At 47.8% G+C, this 21368-nt stretch overlaps 1 protein-coding gene across 1 annotated transcript in view; it reads right to left on the bottom strand.

Annotated features, from left to right (window-relative positions):
* Ccnjl (cyclin J like) overlaps positions 1-21368 on the bottom strand; it is a 59343-nt gene that overhangs the window by 24261 nt on the left and 13714 nt on the right. The window contains exon 3 of the mRNA XM_057775222.1: positions 5987-6200. Within this exon, the coding sequence (XP_057631205.1) occupies positions 5987-6200 (214 nt within the window). The remainder of the gene's footprint in view (positions 1-5986; positions 6201-21368) is intronic.

Genomic DNA, 21368 nt, shown 5'->3' with positions numbered 1-21368 from the left:
TGTGGAGACAAAGCCCGTGGGGTTGAGATGAACAAGGGGAAAGAATGGAGAGACGGGCCCTGGCATGGCACTCGCTGCATTCACCGGGGGTTTAGGATGGCATGATAAACTATGGCTGTCTTCCTGCTAGGAATTGAGAGTAGTTTCCCACTCCCCACCAATTATAAAGACACACCAAGCTCACCTAAGTCAGAAAGAATACAAACCAATTTGTGGATATAGACTGCGAGTGCAGGGGAAAGTACATTTTGTATATACACTTAAAAAATATTATTGCATATGGGTACACATGTGTGTTCACAATGCGTATATGTTAAGTATGCAAGCCATGGTACACATGTAAAGGTCACACAGGACAACTTAGGAGTACCTTATCTACATTAACGTCTGAGGTTCACGAACTCAGGTAGCTGGGATCAAGCCGCAGGCACATTTACCCACTGAGCCATCTCACCAGCCCTGTAGATCTTCAAAAATTATTTTTTTAAATGATAAAAACAGCTTTCATGTTTTTTTGCACCTTTAGGCCTAACATCTAAGGCCGTGGGATCTTGACAAAAAGGCCATTCTGGCCTCTCTGGTTTTCTCTCCTGAGTCGCTCCCTCTGGTTCCTGTCCAGGGCTAAGGACTCAACAGCTTTGTTACTTTTTTTTCTTTTTTTGGTTTTTCGAGACAGGGTTTCACTATACAGCCTTGGATGTCCTGGAACTCCCTCTGCAGACCAGGTTGGTTTTGAACTCAGAGATCTGCCTGCCTCTGTTTCCGGTGAGTTGTGATTAATGGCTGAGCCACCACCATCCAGCTCTGTCTAATTTTTCAAGTCAGCTCCAGGTGACTACAGGGTCTCAACACAGACTTAACACATGATCTGGAAAAGGGGTTTAACCGAGACCCGTGCCTAGAATGCTCAGAGCAGGAGCACAAACGTGGAAAACTACACAGCGATCAGTGAGCAGAGGACTGGGTAAACAGACCGCGTCATTCACAATGGACGTGAGTCGGTGGAAGATCTGATACGCGCTCCATCACGGACACAGGGAAACCACTGCTCACACACTGTATGAGCCTTCCTACATGAGAAGCCAGAATACACAAACCAGACAGCCAGAAAGGCAAACGAACGAGTGGTTGCCAAGGCTGGGGTGGAAAGGAACGGGAAGTGCCTGTCCCTCAGAAGAAGTGCTTCATCACTGAGCTACATCCACGGCCATCTTTTTTGTTTTATTTTTTTGAGACAGGGTTTCACTAAGTTACCCGGGCTGCTCTTGAACTCACTGTAGCCCAGGCCAGCCTTGAATCTACCTAATCCTCCAGAATTTCTTTTCTTTTCTTTTTTTCTTTTCTTTTCTTTCTTTCTTTCTTTCCTTTCTTTCTTTCTTTCTTTCTTTCCTCTTCCTTCTTTCCTTCTTTTTTTCTTTCTTCTTTTCATTCTTTCTTTTTTTTTTTCTAGTTTTGCAAGATAGGGTTTTTCTGTATCCTTGGCTGTCCTGGAACTCACTCTGTACACCAGGCTGGCCTCTAACTCACAGAAATCCTTCTGCCTCCTCCTCCTGAGTGTTGGGATTAAAAGTGTGCACCACCATCGCCCAGCTGGGATTACTTTTTAAAGTGATAAAGAATGTTCTAGAGTGAGACAGAGTGACAGCTGCACACTAGATGGCGTGGATCTACTAATGCCATTGAATTATTAAATGCCACTGAATTGTACTCTTTTTTTTTTTAATATTTTATTTATTTATTATGTATACAACATTCTGTCTGTGTGTCTGCCTGCAAGCCAGAAGAGGGCATCAGATCTCATTTCAGATGGTTGTGAGCCACCATGTGGTTGCTGGGAATTGAACTCAGGACCTTTGGAAGAGCAGGCAGTGCTCTTAACCACTGAGCCATCTCTCCAGCCCTGAATTGTACTCTTTAAAATGGTTAAACTGCTGAATTTACACAATACTATAAGATAACCAAAAAAAAAAAAAAAAAAACAAGCCATGTGACTTTGGTAAGTTACACTGACTCTCTGAATCTAAAATCACAGGCATATGACATCATGACCATACCTGCTGGTTGGATGGACTCTGCAGTGGGCCTATGGAAAGAGACTAGGACAGAATGAAGCAGGGACGGGCCATACTGTCATAGGATGTCCTGAAGCAACTCACCTGAAGTTTGTAAGTTTCCATGTTGTCGTATAATCCTTTTAATTAAGTAACAAAAACACCAAAAAGAACAGTTGGGGGATAGAGGATGGGTAAGGTGAAAGATAAAAGGAGAATGCTCTATTCTAAGTATGTTTACTGTTTTGTTCTTGTTATTGAGATAGGGTATCACTGTGCAGCCCCTGGCTGGCTTAGAACTCACTCTGTAGATCAAGCTGATCTTGAACTCACAGACGATCTGCCTGCCCCTGCCTCCACCTCCCAGTGCTTGGGACTAAAGATGTGCCTCCCCATGATGTTTTACTGTTTTGTTTTGATTTTTTGTTTGGTTGAGGGTGGAGCCCAGGGCTTTGTACATGCTGGGTAAATTCTCCACTGTCAAACTCTACCCCGGTCCTGTATGATACTTTTATGTCTATCCTGTGTGGAGGTAGGAGACACAATTAACTTAGTCATAGAGACAAAGGGGCCTCCTTTGCCATATGTTGGCTACTTGATTACCTAAGGTTCTGCTTGTTTTTTGAGACTGTGGGACCCAAGGCAGAAAGAGAAGTTCCATCTATGCAAAAGCCCTTATTTGGAAACAGTGTTATAAAACCTCAGAATTTGGAGTTGGGGAGATGACTCAGCCAGTAAAGAGTATCAAGGTTGGATCCCCTGCACCCTTGCACAATGCTGCATGAGGCTGTGTGTGCCTATAATTCCAGTGCTGTGGGGCTGGAGACAGGAGGCTCCCTGGGGCCTGCTGGCCAGCTAGCCTAGTCAAATTGGCAAGCTCCTGGTCTGGTAAGAGACTCTATCTCAAAAAATAAACTACAGAGCAATCGAAGAAGACACCTGATGTTGACCTCTGACCTCCACAGGCAGGTGCAATGATGTGCACACACACATGCACACAAACAAATATGGATATACCTACATATAAAACCTGAGAACCTGGGGCAGTTAGGTTCCCATCACTCACATTAGATGAGGAGATCCAATCCTCTAGCCTCCATGGACACCCGTATTCCCGTTCAGATAAATACACACACACACACACACACACACTAAAAATAAATCTTTTTAAAAAGCAAAAGCCCTTTGGATTCACAGGAGGGGACAGCGATGCTAGGTTTCCTTATCTCACAGTAATTTGATACCAAACCAGCAGAACTCCAACTTCCCCCAGACAAGGTGACCGGCCCCACCTACCCTGCGGCTGACAGTGAGCCCGGGAAAGGGAGAAGGGGCGAATAGGATTTCAGGCTGTCACAGGAACTTTTCTTTCCTTGAGCCCTGGAACATATGGCAGGTGTTCTGAGAACTCCGTTTCTGCCTCCCAGGCTGGCTGAGGCCCATGAACATGTGGGTGGGGGCGTCTGCCTCTCCATCTGGAAGGCCCTCTTCCTCCACCACGGCGACAGCAGCACAATGGGCACTCCAGTGACAGCCTTCCATCCCGGCTCCCCAGACAGACGCTGGGGAGAACTCCACGGCCGCAAGGAAATCTAAGTCTCCTGCCCCCAGTAGGCCTCGCTGCAGTCCACAGATCACAGAAGCAGCAGGCCAAAGGCCAGGATGTGCCTGCAACATGATGCCTGCTCTGCCCATCTCTGATGGAGATGGCTCACCGGCCTCTGCATCACTTCCTGAGGTGATAAGATGCTACAAAAGACCAGGCTCTGAGCAAAATTAGCTCCCAATGATAACTTGCAAATTCTAGCTGGTCCAGGTTAGAAACAACTTACAATAGGGCGGAGGTCCTAGGTGACAATAAGACAGGGTTTGGGAAACTTGAAATTCACTCTCCTGCCAGGCAGGGTGTCGTATGCCTGTAATTCTGATGCTGTGGAGAATCACAACGTTTGAGGGCAGTCTGATCTCTACAGGGACTTCCAGATTCACTAGGGTTACAAAGCAAGATCCTGTCTCAAAAATCAACCAACCATCTAGCCAACCAGTCAACCAACCAACCAAACAAATAAATAAAATTCCAAAACTGCTGTGTGTGTGTGTGCATGCATGCGTGCCTGTGTGCATGTGTGTTTAACAGAGTGACGGTGACCAAGGGGCTTAGAGCAGTATGCCAAGAACAGACAAAACCACAGCAGCCTGTGGGTGCCACCCTCCTACAGTAGGAAATATTCAATAACCTAGGGTAGTAACACAGCACGGAGGAGAACGTAAAAATACTGATATTAGATGCCAAGAAAATGTCCTTAATGGCAGCCGGCTAGTTTGAGACCGAGATTTCACGAACATTCTACTCCCTAACACTAAGGACAGTACAGAGAAGAAGAATCCCAGTTCCCGAGGGATTCTTAAGTTTCGTTCCTTTTGCTGTTTCCACAAATGCTCTTATGAGGACTTATCATGTGCCCTGGAACTCTCTGTATATAGTGTTTGTGCGTGTATAGGCACATATGTGACCATATGCCATGAAGGCTAGAGGTCAACATTAGATGTCTTCTAGATTGTTCTCCACCTTATCTACTGAGACAGGATCTCTCACTTGAACCCACAGCTAGTCTAACCAGTCAGTTTGCCTTACAGACACCATCTCAACCTCCCGAGTGCCGGGATTATAGGTGGGTTGCTGCATTCGCCTGGCATTTATGTGGGTACTGAAGACTCAAACTGACAGCAAGCATTTTAGCCACTGGGCCATCTCTCTATCGCTAGTGGGTGTTAATTCCAAGTACACAATCCTGTGTCTCTATATATCTGCAACCTCGGCTGCGGAGAAAGGTGGGAGAGGTATCCAAGAGGGGCGGGTGGCCCAAGTTCACAAATGCAGCAAGAAGCAATGAAGGCAGAGGTCTGTGATGGGACAGGGGTCCCCAGTGTGACTGCCATCCAGGGAGTGATGAGGAGAAAGACACGGATCCAGAGGGGAAAGAACCTGAGGTCTGGCCATTATACTGAAGCTCTTGGTCTATCACAGAGCAGTTTTAAGTGGCAAGGTGACATAATAGACCTGTGTGGTCAGGAGCTTATCCAAGCTGCAGTGATCCTCACCAAGAGGGACAGATGGCCGGAGATCTGCTGTTTTCAGTGAAGGTATAGACCCCACAAGGAATGTGCTCAGGCCCGGTGACTACATGGTGGATCCAACTTTGGTCCAAAACAAGCAGTTCCATCTTTAGACCCCTCTAAAAATAGTGAATGCATGGGCCCATTCAAAGTCCTCGTGGAAAGAAGCAGGAGACATGAGGTCAAGGGCACAGACACCAAGCAGCTTCGGTCTCAAAGGGCAACCCCAAACAAGTTTTGAAGCTTCTCTGAGCCTTGATAATATCAGGTACCAAGACTGTCTGTCTTCTAAAGTCACTGTGTAGATTCATTAAGATCAAACTGTGAATATCCGTATTTGCTATGGAATAATTCTTTTGTACACTGTGAGATGTTTTACTCTCACTGGTTTAATAAAAAGCCAAATGGCCAATAGCTAGGTAGAAAGAGGTTAGGTGGGAGAGCCAGACTGAGAGAAGAAGGGGGAAGCTGGGGAGAAGAGGGGCGAAGTCACCAGTCAGACACAGAGGAAGCAGGAGATGAACAAGCTGTGCTGAAAAACGGTACCACCATGTGGTAGAACATAGATAAGAAATATGGGTTAAGTTGTAAGAGCTGATTAGTAATACGCCTAAGCTATCGGCTGAGCATTTATAATTAGTAAGTCTCTGTATGGTTATTTGGGCGCCGGCTGGTGGGAGAAAACCCCACCTACACTTATTAGTTTCTCTGGTATGGAATAGGCACAAAGCCATCAAATGATGAACACAGAAGCCATGGAAAGCTTGTAGAAATAAGCAGCAACTCAGCTGGCCGCAGAAGGAAGTGTTTCTACTTACTCGCCAGCAGGAGGCAGGAGACAGCCACAGTATACAGCTGCTTGGAGGTGGTAACATTGTACTGGTCCATGAAGTGATCCAGCAGGTAGATGGCCAGGTGCCGGGCTGAGGGGCAGAGATGGCAGTGTCTGCTCAGCAGGGTCAAAATGTCTACAAAGAAGCGACGGCTCTTCAGGAGCGGGGAGTGGGCACGGAAGGTAGGCAGCTTCAGTTCCTGGAGGAAGGCAAACAGAAAAGGGTCAAGGACTTGTGACCCAGGGCCTGTCCAAGGACTGGCAGGGGTGGGCAGCGATCTCCTCTACATTCCTACTCGTTTTAAATCTCAAGTGATGGTGCTTGTGTTCTAGAAACCCTAGACCAATTCCCATCCACCCTCCCGAAACACAGGCCCTTAGGACCATCGCAATGACAGAGAAATCAGGCATTTCCCCAAGGAATGTGCTGTTCAGGTCCTTAGAGCAACAAAAGAATGGTGGCCTGGAGGTAGTGACCCACATCCAAATTCCAGTTCTTCAGAACAGCTGAGTCACTTCTCTTCCTTTGTCTCTTCTTCAGGAGCTGGGGTTTAATGAGAAGCTATGTCGGGTGTCTAGCACACAGGAACCTCTCAGGGTTCTCTGGTAATTCCCTCCATGCCTAGGACTGTGAATGACTGCTTTCCCCCATTTGGGAAAAAACAAAACCAAGACTAAACTAAAAGGTGCTGTTGGACATGACTGCAATCCCAGTACCCAAGAGGCAGAGGCAGAGGACGGCTAAAAGTTTGAGGCCAGCCTGGTCTACACAGTGTGTTCTAGACAGCCAAGGGAACACAACAAGGACACCACTCAGGAAACAAACAAATAGATTTGAAAGAATAGTTCGATGACTAGCAAGTCCTGCCCACCGTGACCACTCATGGTGGACACTTTGCCTTCTGTCTCCACTGTCAGTTTCTCACTGCAGGCTCTGAACACCAACATTCTCCTCTCGCAAGGTAGCATCTACTTTGTAATTTCTACACTGCCATGTTTTCTGAGTTTATCTGCTGAACACAAGGAAAACCAGGGAAAGAAATATTAGACCAAGAATGTGTTTTTAGTTTTGAGACAGGGTCTCTCTCTATGGCTAGAGCTCACTATGCAGTCATGGCCTGTCTTGAAGTCAAGTAAATCCTGCTGGCTTAGCTTCCCAGATGCTGGGATTTCAGATATAAACCATCAAATCTTTTTTTAAAATGATTTTTATTGTATTGTGTAAGTATTTGCCTATATGTATATATGTGGAGAGTGTGTGTGTGTGTGTGTGCATTCCTGATGCTCTAGAAGGCCAGAAGAGGCCATCAGATTTTCTGGAATAGATGCTTGTGAGCTGCTGGGAACTGAACCTGGGTCCTCTGAAAGAGCAGAAAGTGCTCTTAACTGCTGAGCCATCTCTTTAACTCCCTACTTTCACCCCCCACCCCCAAAAAAAGGACTATGTAGCCCAGTCTGTTCTGGAAATAGTTATCCTCCTGCCTCATCTTCCCAAGTGCTGGTATTACAGCTGTGCACCACCACACCTCGGTCCAAAAAATATTTTTACAATAATCTTCCCCATATACCTGAGATATTTGCCTTTTAGTCAAGGTAGGTTACATATATTTGTTGAGGAAACATCTCCACGCTCTTGGCCTTAGCACTATTTTCCTGGCGGAAACTCCGGTGTCAGGAGAGCAAAGTGGAGGAAGAAGAGAATGGGCAGGCCCAAGAGAGGATGAGGCAGAGGTCATACATCCGCCTATACACCCACAAAGGCTGCAGGCTGTCCATAATGTGTCTCATTGGGTCTGGAACATCACCATCCTGAAGCCACCAAGACTGCCTTGCTCACAACCCAAACAGTCCCCATTGGTCCCCTGGCGTGGACCTGTGGCAGGCAGACATTCTGGGCTAGTTTAGTTCTCATGTGTGGCTGAATGTAGTCTCTCTCTCTCTCTCTCTCTCTCTCTCTCTCTCTCTCTCTCTCTCTCTCTCTCTCCCCCACATACAACTCTTAGTGTCATTGTGTCAAATAGGGAAACAGAGGAGAAACAAAAACTGAAGGAAAAACGAGAGGGAAATTGGTAGACAAGGAATTATGAGTGCTTACTAGTAACATTAAAATAAAATCAAAAGTGTTGGTGAGGATACGGGCAAATCAGAATATTTGTATACAGGTAATAGGGAAGTCAAACAGGGCAGCTACTGCGGGAAGCAACGTGACAAATCCTCCTATTGCACTCAGTCACTGCAGGAGCCAGCAACCCCAGCCCTTGGTACAGACCTTTGAGAAATGAGAACATGGCCATGCCACAAGGAAAAGTTGCAGATGCGTGACCGTCATATTCCCCAAAGGGAGGGAGGCTGGTCTGGCTAAAGCTTGGGTTCAGATCTCCCAAGCATGTCTTCTCTTCCACTTTGTCCTCAGAGGACAAGGGGTCAGGATCAGCTATCTCTGCAGCCCTAAGCTTTGCACATAGAAGATGCACAGAGCCTGGATAAATTCCTTTCTGTCTCTTAGTTCCCACGTGAAGAAACCTAGGTTTAAAAAGTCCCTCAATCCCAAGGCTTTGCTGAACTAGCAAGAGAGCCAGAGGCCAAAATAATGGGTTTCATTCTGACATTTTCATGTGTATTGCTGTACATTGCCACGTGTGTCTCTGTGCATGTGTGTGGCATTTAGTTTAACCAGTGCCATCCGTGTGAGCATTAGATTGGAACTATCCATGGGAGCGTGGTGGGGTCACCCGTGGGTTCACTACTGAGGGTGATGAATGACTTTTGCTCCTTCAATGCATCAGTTGTCATCATAATTGTTCTCCAAGCCAAGCACCTACCATCTTGGGGCATTCAGCTGTGCCCTCTTGCAGAAGGATTACCCCAGCTGGGCTTGCTGACTGTTTAGACCCACTTATGGTCACAAGAGTGTCATCCGATTATCTAGCCATTCTCTACCATTCTTACGTACAACTCTGCCTTCACTGCACATGGCTTCTGGGAGGGGACAGAGTATAAATAGGCCTGGGGAGTCTCGGTGAAGGAGGCTCCGTGTACCAAGCTATAGGAAACTCTCACCCTTGCTGGGTCAAGGCTTTCCAGATGTGGCCTTTTAGGGGAGAAGGGGTGAGGAGCACTAGTACCCCTTTAAGCAACCCCTCTACTCTATAAGGAAGACGAATCCATTGGTTCCCCCAGGGTGAACTCTGGCCAAGCAGTGCCTGACAGTTGAGACCTCAAGTGTAGGGCTAGACCAACTTCTTCCCCTGGGAAGGGATTTTAGCAACAGTAGCAAATTCAGGAGTAAGGGATGAGGCTCTTTGAACCTCTCCTCCGTCGCGCCTGACAGATGACAGGTTCATTCTTGTGTAGACCCAGGGCAGGCATTGGCAGTTGCTTTAAGTTCATACTTCCGATGGCTCTGTGTTACCCAGGATATGGCTTGTTTGGTTTTTGAAACAAGGTCTCAGGTAGCCTAGATGGCTTCAAATTCACTGTGCAGGCCAGGATGACCTTGAACTCCCACTATCTCCACCTCCCAGGTTCAGGAATTACACGTCTGAGTCACTACGGTTGGCTTTATTTATTTATTTGAGGCAGTCTGTTGCAAAGTAGTTCAAGCTGGTCTCAAACTTGCTAAATTGGCCCAGTTTGACCTCAAACTCCCCCTTAGCCTGCTAGCTTCTGGGATTACAGGCGTGAGCCACCATGAGCAGATCAACAGTTTAATTTTGAAATCATGAAGGTATCTTATTCCCAGCTTACATGAAAGAAACAGCCTGCCAGTGTTGCATGGTTTTGGTCTACAGTGGGGGATTTATGTGGCTACTCCAGAAGTTCGCGGTCCTTGAGAGCAGATTCCAAATCCCAGCACCTCGGTGCATATACAACAGCTGGATGTCCCATAACTAACTCTTGAGGAATGGAGGGAGGAAGGTATATTCAAGGAACAGCTCTGGGCCAGTGGACATCAGAAAAAAAAAGAGAGAGGGAGATAAATTTTTCTCTGGTTTTGCCAGGCCTGGAACTCACTATATAGCTGGGTCTGGTCTTGAATGTTCACCGCCCCCTCCCCACATACACCTGCCTCTACCTCCTAAGTGCTGAGATGACAAATGGGTGCCCCACCTGGCTAGAGAGATTAAGCCTTGGAAGACATGTGAGAATTTGCCTCTGAAGATGCAGCAAGGGGAAGCTTATCTGTAAAGCACAGGGAACAGTTAGCAGTTAAAAGAGCCAGGTCACACTTAGTGGTTAAAGAGCCAGGTGGGTTGGGCTGGAGAGATGGCTCAGCGGTTAAGAGCACTGGCTCCTCTTCCAGATGTCCTGATTTCAATTCCCAGCAACCATATGGTGGCTCACAACCATCCTACGGTGGCTCACAACCATCCATACTAAGATCTGGTGCCCTCTTCTGGCATGCAGGCAAACATACAAACAGAATATTGTATACATAATGAATAAATAAAATCTTAAAAAGAAAAAAAGAGCCAGGTGGCACACACCTTTCATCCCAGCACTCAGGAGGCAGAAGCAGGCAGATCTCTGAATTGAGGCCAGCCTCATCTACAGAGTAAGTTCTGGGATAGCCAGGGCTACGCAGAGAAACCCTGTCTCACAAAACCAAGATTGGGAAGATGGATAGGGTACGATCTAAGAAATTTGTCCAGCCCTGAGGACAACGAGGAGCCATAGAAAGGTTTAGAGTAGGGTTTCTACCTTGTCTGAGATCTTCCATGAGATCTCTGCACCAACCCAACACTGGGCTCAAGCCAAGGCAGCTGTTTCCTTAGTATCCCAACCCCCAGCAGACCCCACAACCCCACAGGCTGCCTGGTTGTTCCCTCTAAGCACAGGACTCTAAATTCAGGTCATCAGTGTCTGGCAAGCTGCAGCTGCCATATTGCCAAATGACCTTTGCCCGGGCCGTGCTACCCTCATCGGCAGTTCAGTCACAAAGCACAATCAGATATAAGAAGTCCTGGCTTCCCTCCCTTGGAGCTCGACAAAGTCAAGTTCAGCGGCTTCGACATCTTCCCTCCCTCTTGTCAAGTGAGAGAAGATAGTTCCACAGAGCACCCTATATGTTCTCTCACAGGTTCCTGGGAAAAGTATCTTTTGCCTTGAGTAGCTTCTGGAAGAGGAAGAATAAAGAAAGGTATACAGAGCCTGGCAGTGGTAGCACACGCCTTTAATTTCAGCGCTTGGGAGACAGAGACAGGCAATCTCTGTGTTTGAGGCCAGCCTGGTCTACAGAGCAAGTTCCAGGATGGGCCCCAAAGCAACAGAGAAACCCTATCTCAAACAACAACAACAAAACACCCCCACCCCCCAAAAGAAAGGTACATAACAAGGCAGGAGGCAGCAGCACACACCAATGAGCCAGGGAGAGAAAGCCTTTCTAGAAAAGTCCAGGCACAGGCTAACAAGATGCTGGCAGCCACAGCTAGCTCTGGGAGATAGATTTCCTACTTCATCTTGACCCTCAAATACTTAAATGTCATTTCCTGAGAGCCCCCCTGACTTCTATTGTTCCAAGAGGACTCTCCTTTCTCTCCTCCTGTCTGCTTATCTCCCCCCATCCTGCCCCACTCTGGAGAGGTGGTTTTGTGTAGCTCACACAGGCCTTCACTCACTGCTTGACCAGAGGTAACCTTGAACTTCTGATGCTCCTGTTTCTACCTCCCAAGTGGGGCATGGCAGCTCACCAGTGTGTGCAGCCACAGCCGGCTTCTACGCTGCTAGGGATCGGGTCCGCTAGGCAAGCACATTACCCACCGACCTACATTCCCAAAGTTTGTTCTTCACAGCCAAAATTCTGCTTATTCACGCCTCTTTCGACTAAAGAGCAGATTCCAGACAGTCAAGGCCACATGCTACAGATACAGTTTGCCCCACACCCAATTTAACGGCTGACACGCGAGCAGGTGTTAAAAATGTTGAAAATGACAAAGAGAATGCTTGGCCTTCCTCATACCAAACGACCTGTGGAAGCAGCCCTGGCTGGGAAACCGAGTTCTACTATTTACTAACCTTGGGTTAGTAAATTCTGACTCTCAGCGGCCTCTTCTGAGAAATTCGGGTCTAACGTATTTGGCACACACCAACAAACCATCCCAGTGAGAATGGAGAATGGGCCTTCCAGGGAGCTGGGTAATCAAACTCCAGATAAGAGGGGGTGTTATCTGAGGCCTGGAGCTTAGTGGAAGGCTGAAAGGCTCTCAGAGGAACTTGCTCTGCTCAACAAGGAACAAAGTTTTCTACCTTGGGGTGTGTGGACAGCGGGGGCCAAGGAAGTCTCTGGAGAAAAGGGCAGCTGTCTATTAGCTTGTTCTGCAGGGCCCCCCAAATCAAATGGAATTAGTCATGCTGAGCCAGAGTTTCTTCCTGTTCCCCCAGAGAGGGGTGCTATGTTGGCTGGCAGAGGGACAGCGGCGCTGGGCTTGCAGCATGCTTGCTCTGTTTAGTTTGAAAGTCCAGCTGATTATGTCGCTAACCCAATTAGCAGGGGAGAAGCACTCATTACACGGCTTTGCCCTAAGGATCTGCATTCTTCAATCCCCAAGCACTTTTGACCTAAGCCTTCTCAGGCTGCAGCAGCTTGAGCACAGGAAGCAGGCCTTGCTGGCGAGTGGCCTGGATTTCAGGGACAAAGGAGCAGCATGCCCAGGGCGGCTTGCAAAGCTCTTTCTCAAGATCAGGCAGGCGCTTGGCAGGCACCGACAACCAGCTTGGCAGGGTGGGCTGCAGGAACGGGGCCAGGCAGGGTGACCTTCCTCTCAGCACCAGTAGAGCCAGCAGCAAGGCTGCAGGAGGGAGCAGACAACAGAAACAGATGGATGAAAGGCGCCCCCAGACTATCCCCACCCCCCAGATGTTGGCCCCTTATCACCTGAGCCAGGCAGGAACGCCTTCTGTCCCAGGTGCGTGTAGAGATGAGCAGATGGAGGCCAGGGACAGATGGCTATGGTCACCAAAATTCAGGGACTTGTACCTTACAAAAACCTGCTTTTGTTACCATAGCCGTTTTTTTTGTTTGTTTTATTTAATAATTACCATTGACTAAAAAAATAATTTTTTTTTATTGAGATACACACCAAAATGTTTACAGTGGTTATCTGGGCAGGTAATGAAATGAGCTGAAATTTTGCAAGGTTTTTGTTTTCAAGCTTTTCAATGTTGTCTGAATTAAAAAAAAAAAATCAATAAGTAATTTTATAATTCAATTACTAGATTTGTAGCTTGAAGAGAAGAAAAGGTATGGAGAGGGCTCAGTCGCTACTGTATTAGGGCCAAACTCAAATGTTCTCCCCTCCTCCTTTAATCAGCTCTTCAATAGCGGAGCTGCCATGCTTCCTGAGCATTCGATGGCGCCCTCCTAACATGCACACAGCATGCCAATGTCTTCCTCAGTCGTTCCCTCCTGCTGAGTAACTTTTGTTAAGTTTTATGTTCACCGATGAATTTTATGGCTTATCTGTATGTATGTATGTATGTATGTATGTATATGTAGGCATGGGCCTCCATGAGTTTATGTGCACCGTATATGTGCAGTGCCCTTAGAGGCCAGAAGAGAGCGTCAGAGGCCCCAAAATTGGAGTGAGAGGCAGCTGTGAGCCACTGTGATTGCTGGGAAGTAAACCTGGGTCCTCTGTAAGTGATCAAGTGACTCATCTCTCCAGCTTTTCATTAAAATACCCAAAGGATCCTTTATGACTCTCCCCCCACCCCCACCCCCACCCCAGGGTTTCTTAGTGTAGCTGTCTTGGAACTCAAGAGACTCACCTGCAAAAAAAAAAAAAAAAAAAAAGAGACTCACCTGCCACTCAGAGTGCTGGGATTAAAGTGGGGGAGGGGGGAGATGGACACCACCAGCTCCTTTATCATTCAGAGGGATTCAGGATAAAGGACAGTGGATTTTCTATTGTTTTATGCAACTCTCAAGAACCTGGGATGATCCAAAAAAAAAAAAGCCGGGCGGTGGTGGCGCACGCCTTTAATCCCAGCACTCGGGAGGCAGAGGCAGGCGGATCTCTGTGAGTTCGAGACCAGCCTGGTCTACAAGAGCTAGTTCCAGGACAGGCTCCAAAACCACAGAGAAACCCTATCTCGAAAAACCAAAAAAAAGAAAAAAAAAAAAAAAAAAAGAACCTGGGATGACACTGGGCTCCTTGCTTCCCCTTCAGAGAGCTTCTTGAACGTTTTCAATGGCTGCACATTATTTCACAGTACTGTCCTGTGAGCCCTGATTTTAGAGACGGGGACTGCTTCTCTTCCTTCGGCCCTCTGTCCCCTCACTGTTCTTTAGAGAGACCTCCCCCGACCTCTGTCCCACCCGACAGCATCCCAGGAATTTCTCACAACCAGCAGGTATTTCCTTTTTTCTTTTGGTTTCTCAAGACAGGGTTTCTCTGTGTAACAGTCCTGGCTGTCCTCGAACTCGCCCTATAGACCAGGCTGGCCTCTGCCTCCCGAGTGCTGGAATTAAAGGTGGGCCACCACCACTGGACTACAAGCAGCAGGTATTTTGCAACACTGTTGCTTACCACACTGTAAGGATGAGTGAATACCTCCCAGTGAAGGCATGGCGTGAATGAATGAGTGGAATGTCTAGCGGAAATCCTTCAGATGCCTTTGACCTTTGATGCTCTCCTTTCCCCTCAGGTCCCCTTAACTATCCTGCATTCTTCTCTGGGTAACCAATGTGGGGGTGTCACTGCCCACAGAGGGACTCCCCCTGAGCTGTGACACAGGGGCAGAACTTCCAAGACAAGAAGAGCCATTCAGAGGGACGGGGAGGTGGTGATGTCATGTCAGATTTGATTTCTTTAGAGCCACTGCTGGGGGGGGGGGGCAGTGAGATAGCTCGCTCAGAAGGTAAAGGTGCTGGCCACCATGCCTGATGATCCTCAGGACCCATGTTATGAAAGATGAGAGAGAGTCAAGTCCTGCAAGTTGTCCTTTGACTTCCATACATGATGCACACGTCTGTGCTTTCACAGGTACACGCGCGCACACACACACACACACGTGCGTGCAAACACCCACACCCACAAATGCACACACAACACAAGTGAAAAGTAAATGCAATAAATATTTTTAAAAAACCACCGTTGGTGAACCAACATGGGGGTTCTCCAGTAGAAAGAGGGTTACCCCAGAGGCAGAATTCAGGGAAACAAGGACACATGAATGATAACCTGCACTGAGTTCCCACACTGAGCTACATATGCAGGCAGTGGGGATGTCTGGCCAGGTCGGCAAAGATCTCAGATATGTGCCCCTTGCCCTCTGCAACCCCTCTTGCACAGTGGCACTGACCTTGGCAGAGTAGCAAACTCTTCGACATCTGTCTGGGCTTAGAAGTGCTGGCAGTGCTAGTATGCACGGCCAGTTCTCAGTGTAGGGGCACAAGACAGGCGCCAGAGCCAGCCAGCCCTGTAGCTGTTGACCCAAGGAGGTGAACAGCCCCTTGAAACTTTCGCATCTGAAGGTCAATGCACTCTAAAGTCCAACCAGTTACCGCTGGCTTCCTCTATCGCGATGGAATTGACCCCCCAAATTTTCACACTTGGGGTTCTGGTATGCATTATTTCCTTCAGGCACTGGCTTAGAAGTCATTTCCCAGCCAAGTTTCTGTCAATTACTCCCTAAGCATCTCAGACTTTTCATCCATTCAGGCTCACCAGCTCACCCACATTCGCTCTTACTGCCCTTCCTTGACAGACTGTTAGCAGCCCTGGGTACCGGGTTCCTGTTTTTCTGCTTGTGACCCCAATACCTGATACAAAAGAGATGCGCAGCAATTGCCCAAGCTCCTATTTTTGAGAATGGCTCCCACTAATAGGACTACGGAGGTGAGGGCGAGAGTTGAGTGCAGTGATGTTTTCTTTGCCTGAAGATCAGGGTGCAGGGCTAAGCCACTAGAGGCCAGGGAGTGGTGGTGCACGTCTCTGGGAGACAGGCAAAGGAATCTCTGTTAGTTCAAGGCCACTTTGCGCCACACAAGACTGAGTCTATCTAAAAGAGAAACAAAGCTCACACAAAGATGATCCCAGCACTTGGGATGGGGAGACAGGAGTGATAGGGTGGGCAGAGAGAGGAATATAAGGCGGGAGGAGACTGGAGCTCAGTGTAGTCTGAGGTTTGGTGGAGACAGTTGCAGTCTGAGGATGCAGTCTGAGGAGACAGAGGACAGAATTGCTCCTCCGGTCTGAGCATTGGTAGAGGTAAAAGGTCTGTCTAGTGGCTGGCCCCTCTGCTTCTCTGATCCTTCAGCTTTCACCCCCTAATAATTGACTCTGGGTTTTATTTATTAAGAGCAGTTAGAACTCATGCTACAGATGAGCTCATCTCAGTGGGCAACTGTAACACTCATGGAGACAGGGAGTGTGTGCGTGTGTGTGTCTGAGAAAGTGGCGATCTGCATCCCAGATAAAGAGGAAACATTTTTCTTGTCTGAGCATAGCTAGGACAAGTGCTTTAACAGAACTTCGTGAGCCCCAAGAAGAATTATAAATATGAGCAAAGTACAGTGACTTCTATGCAAGAAAATATAATGAAACCCACATTTTATTAACTAGAAATATTGTGTCATATTTTTAGTTTTAATAAAATTTATGAAGAATTTATTAACGATTAGAGAGATTTTGCAATTTTTGTTTTTTCTTTTTTTAACTTTAAAAAAGACCATAAAAAGAACGATAAATTGCCGGGCGGTGGTGGTGCACACCTTTAATCCCAGCACTCAGGTGGTAGAGACAAAAAGATCTCTGTGAGTTCGAGGCCAGCCTGGTCTACAGAGCGAGTTCCAGGACTGGTTCTATAGCTACTGGGAAACCCCGTCCCGAAAAACAAACAAACAAATAAAAAAGATACATTATCTACCTATCAGACATATCAAAGGCAATGCTTTTCGCAAACAGTCCTGTGACATGCAAAGGCAAGGGTCCCATAGGCCAGTTTGGGAGACAACACCTACCACACTGCTCACTCCTAAAGTACACATCAACACAATGCGGAATATTTAATCAGTGAAGAATATTTATACGACTTGGGGGAACCGTAAACTAAATTTATTTTGCCACACAGTGCCACCACCACCTCCTTTTTGGAGGGCAGAGTGCCAGCAGTCCAGGGTGAGACAGTGCTTTAGGGTGGTTGATGATGACCAGCAGTGTGGGCAAAAAGGAAACTTCAGAGCATCGGCAAGGCAGGACTCTGGTGAAATCCCTGGCGCGGTGCTTCATAACCTGATGACTCCTCCAAACTCAGAGACTTAGGAAAAGCTGGCTGCGATTAAAAATTGCAGCTTTGCCAAGGGTGGAGTGGTGCACGTCTTTAATCTCAGCACTCGGGAGGCAGAGGCAGGTGGATCTCTGAGTTTGAGGCCAGCCTGATCTACAGAGCGAGTTCCAGGGCAGGGCCCAAAGCTATACAGAGAAGCCCTGTCTGTCTCAAAAAAAAAAAAACAACAACAACAAAAAAAAAAACACCAAATGAGAGAGAGAAAAAAAAAAAGAATTGCAGCTTCCAGGGCTGGAGAGATGGCTCAGTGGTTAAGAGCACTGACTGCCATTCTAGAACACCCAGGTTCAATTCCCAGCACCTCCTATCGCAGCTCAATTCCAGGGAATCTGACACCCTCACACCAATGCACATAAAATAAAATTAAATAAATAATTTTTTTTAAAAAAAAAACACAGCTTTGAACTGCCTCAGTATGAATTTCCCTGTGGCCATAACATTAGCAGCCTGAGACGGGCAGTAGAACCAGGTACAAGGATGCCCCAGGCAGTCAAGGGTTGGGTGCCTACCAAAGGCAGAAGGACTGGGGTCAGGATTAAGCACACAGCCCTACCCCATCTCATACATACTTTACACCTCACAATGCTGGTGGCTTCCAGTTCTCTGTGAACACTGACTTACCTCCTCATGGAAGCCCTGTGTTACAGCTTGCTAGACCATGAGGCATGCCACCTTAAGGCAAGGAGGGACAGCGCCTTTCTTTTTACTCATTGAAATCCAGCTTCCCAAGCTTCACCTCTCCCTGGATTTCATGTGTGCTTGGAATCTCTCTGTGTGATAAACAGTTTTGCACAGCCTTCTGATAAATACAGAGTTCTGCCAGACATTCACACACAGACTTAAAATACAACATTTGGAAGCCTATATATTCATCTTAAAGCAAGAGGTGAGGAAACACTATGTGCAACTAAGGTGACCAACAGGAAGTGGAGACTTGCAAATCTCAAGAGAAAATGCAAGGGGAGGGGGAGGAGTGACTTTTCAAAGGCCTCTGAGCTAGGCCCCAGTCTCCCCTCCTCCTCTCAGCGACTGGTTCAGCCTGAGGAGGCATTTCCCGTAAGGCATGAACAGCTCCAGCAGACAGGGTTTCAACATTCTCCGAAAGCCAACAGCGCTGGTGACATCCCTTTCTGCGGAAGTTGGGCCCAACTTCCTTCCAGCAGGGTGAGAAGTCATGTCTGTGACATCCATCACTGGCCCCCTGGACTCCTCAGCAAATGGCAGATGGGACAGTTCCCCAAATCTCCTCATTCCTGAGAGCCACAGTCACTGGCTCTCTAAGCAATATTCAGTACCAAGCCAGCCCATCTGACAGTGACCACACATGCCTGGTCACTCCCCATTGACAGCCATCCCACTCAGACCCTGGAGCCCCCTCCCCAAACATCCCCATAGATAGCATTCAGGGTCTCTTTCATCACACTCCCAAGGTCTTCAAGTCAGTCAGCTTCCAGATATGACCACATCCATCACACCACCTGCACTGAGGAGACTCCTCATCCTCCCACACCCCCTTATCTAGGGTCAGGCCAATGTGACCTTGATTTGCTGCTGGTTCTCTAATTGAGTTAGTTTTATAACTCTCTTCTCTGCGTCCCTCCTCCACCTCTTCCTGCTCCTTCTCTTCCTCTCTCCCTCCCTCTCCTCTCCCTTTATCTTTAACAGCCAGTCCCACCCCCGTCTCTCTCCTTTCTGCCCCCTTCCCTCCCCTTCTCTCTGCTGGGAGGTGAACCAAAGCCTGTACTTGCTCAACAAGTCAGCATGGCTCTTCACCCCAAATCACCTCACTGATACTACTAGCTCCTGTCACTCATCTTCAGGTTCCTTACATAGCTTCTCCCGGGCATCTTAGGGAAGCCTACCATGGATCAACAGGCTTCCCAGTACTACGGAGGCAGAGGCAGGCAGTTCTCTGAGAGTTTGAGGCCAGCTGGGTCTACAGAGGTTTTTTTTTTTTTATCTTATGTTTGGGAGTGTTCTCCCTGCATGTGTGCCTTTATGCCACTTGTGTGTCTGAGGCCCTTGGAGGCCAGAAGATGGCATTGGACTTTCTGGAACTCAATTTATGGGTGGTCATGAGCCACAGTATGGGTTCTGGGAACTGAGCCCTGATCCTATGGAGGAACAAGTGTTCTTAACTTCTGAGCCATTGCTCTAGTCCCTATTTTCTTTTCTCTAAAGGAACCATGACCAGGCTGGCCTCGAACTCACAGAGATCTGCCTGCCTCTGCCTCCTGAGTGCTGGGATTAAAGGCGTGCGCCACCACCGCCTGGCTCCCATGACCCCATTTTAACTTAATTTCACCTGGGAGGATTCTATGTCTAACTAAGGTCACATTCTAAAGTTCTAGGTAGACAAGAATTTAAAGGAGACCCCGTTGACCCCTGCATAGGGAGGAGCCTCTATTTGTAAGCCAGACTTCAGGAGATCCTGGTGCATGTGTGTAGCATGAATCAAATTGGTCTTAGTAAAAACCTGGAGTCAGAGAGTAAGGGGGTGAAAGCTGAAAGATCAGAGGAGCAGAGCCGCCAGCCACTAGTTCTGACCTCTATGAAATCCTCGGCCCAAATGGGGTATTCTGTCTCTACAAGTCCTCTCTACAAGCCTTGAGCTCCTGTCTCCTCCCTCCTTATATTCCTCTCTCCACCCAGCCACATCACTGCTGTCTCCACCTCCCTAGTGTTGGGATTAAAGGCCTGTGACTCCTAAGTGCTGGGATTAAAGGTGTGCACCATCACCGCCTGGCTGTTTCTCTTTGAGGCTGGATCAATCTTGTGTAATCCATGGTATCCTTGAACTCGCAAAGATGCTTCTGCGTCTTCCTCTTGAGTGCTGGAATTAAAGGTGTGTGCCACCACTGCCTGGCCTTGATGGCTAACTAGTAGCTCGCTCCACACTCTGATGATCCTCAGGCAAACTTTATTTGTTACAGCACAAACAAAATATCACCACTCATGTGGCCAACTGACTGTCATTTGAGAGACTTGGAAGTGAGTGAGCAGGGGATCAGAACCCCAACTCAGAAGTAATGGTCGTTTGGTCGTCTCTGGCAGGTACCCTGTAGGCATCCAGTAGTAAACAGCTTCCTTTAGTGGGCGGCATGTCCTTTAACACTAACAGTCAGGGTTTCCTTTTGGGACTCCCCAAGAACGTTTGCTGTGAAAATGCTGGACATACCCAGTGATGGAGCACCTTTATTCCAACCAGGGAGCGACCTGCAGCCTTTTGCTTCTGCCCACTGGTTCTCTTGACCCTAGTGCACGCGCACTTCCTGTGCTGGCTCTCACACCACTCACTGCCTTGGATGGCTACAAACCCCCTGAAAACCAGGGTCCAATGACAGCGAGCCTGCAGGCCTGTCTCACATTCTTCTTACAGCTCTCCGTATGCTTTGGGGGATAAGATGGAAACTTCTAGGGAGACCAGCATCCCAAAAAGCCAACACTCTTGGCCCATCCCCGTCTTCCTTTAAACAACCAAGATAGTTCCCATGGGGCTCATGCTTTGTGTGACTGTCACATGCTGCCCTGGGCTGTGCTAGAACAACTCCTTCATAGCTGACTCTACCTGCCCTCATCCTTCAAATACCATTCTCAATAGCTCCCTAGGCAAATCCTCTTGCCTTTTATACAGGGACAGGGTGTGTGTGTGTGTGTGTGTGTGTGTGTGTGTGTGTGTGTGAGAGAGAGAGAGACAGAGAGAGAGAGAGAGAGAGAGAGAGAGAGAGAGAGAGAGAGAGAGAGAGAGAGAGAGTGTGCGCGCGCGTACGTACTTGTGGAGCCGTACTGAACTTTCCAAATTCCTAGCTTTGTGGTCTAGGTTATTCACTTCTCTAAACTTAGCCCATCCTCTCTGTAAGATCACAGGGCACACTAGAGAGGGTTGCAGGAGGGCTTAGCAACAGCAGGGAAATCCAGCTCTTTGCAGACAATTGAGCACTCAAGAAATGGTGGCTACAGACATCAACTTGTTAGCACATAGTAAGCACCGTTAAAGGTACACTGTCATAACTGGATCTTACGGTCATTAACATATGACTGCAAGTGACTTTCTATGAATGTCTTTAGGTACGCTAAAG

The sequence above is a fragment of the Chionomys nivalis genome, chromosome 7, assembly GCF_950005125.1.
Source record: "Chionomys nivalis chromosome 7, mChiNiv1.1, whole genome shotgun sequence".
NCBI lineage: Eukaryota > Metazoa > Chordata > Mammalia > Rodentia > Cricetidae > Chionomys > Chionomys nivalis.
Note: the sequence above shows the minus strand (reverse complement) of the source record. Positions and strands in the feature narration are given on the sequence as shown.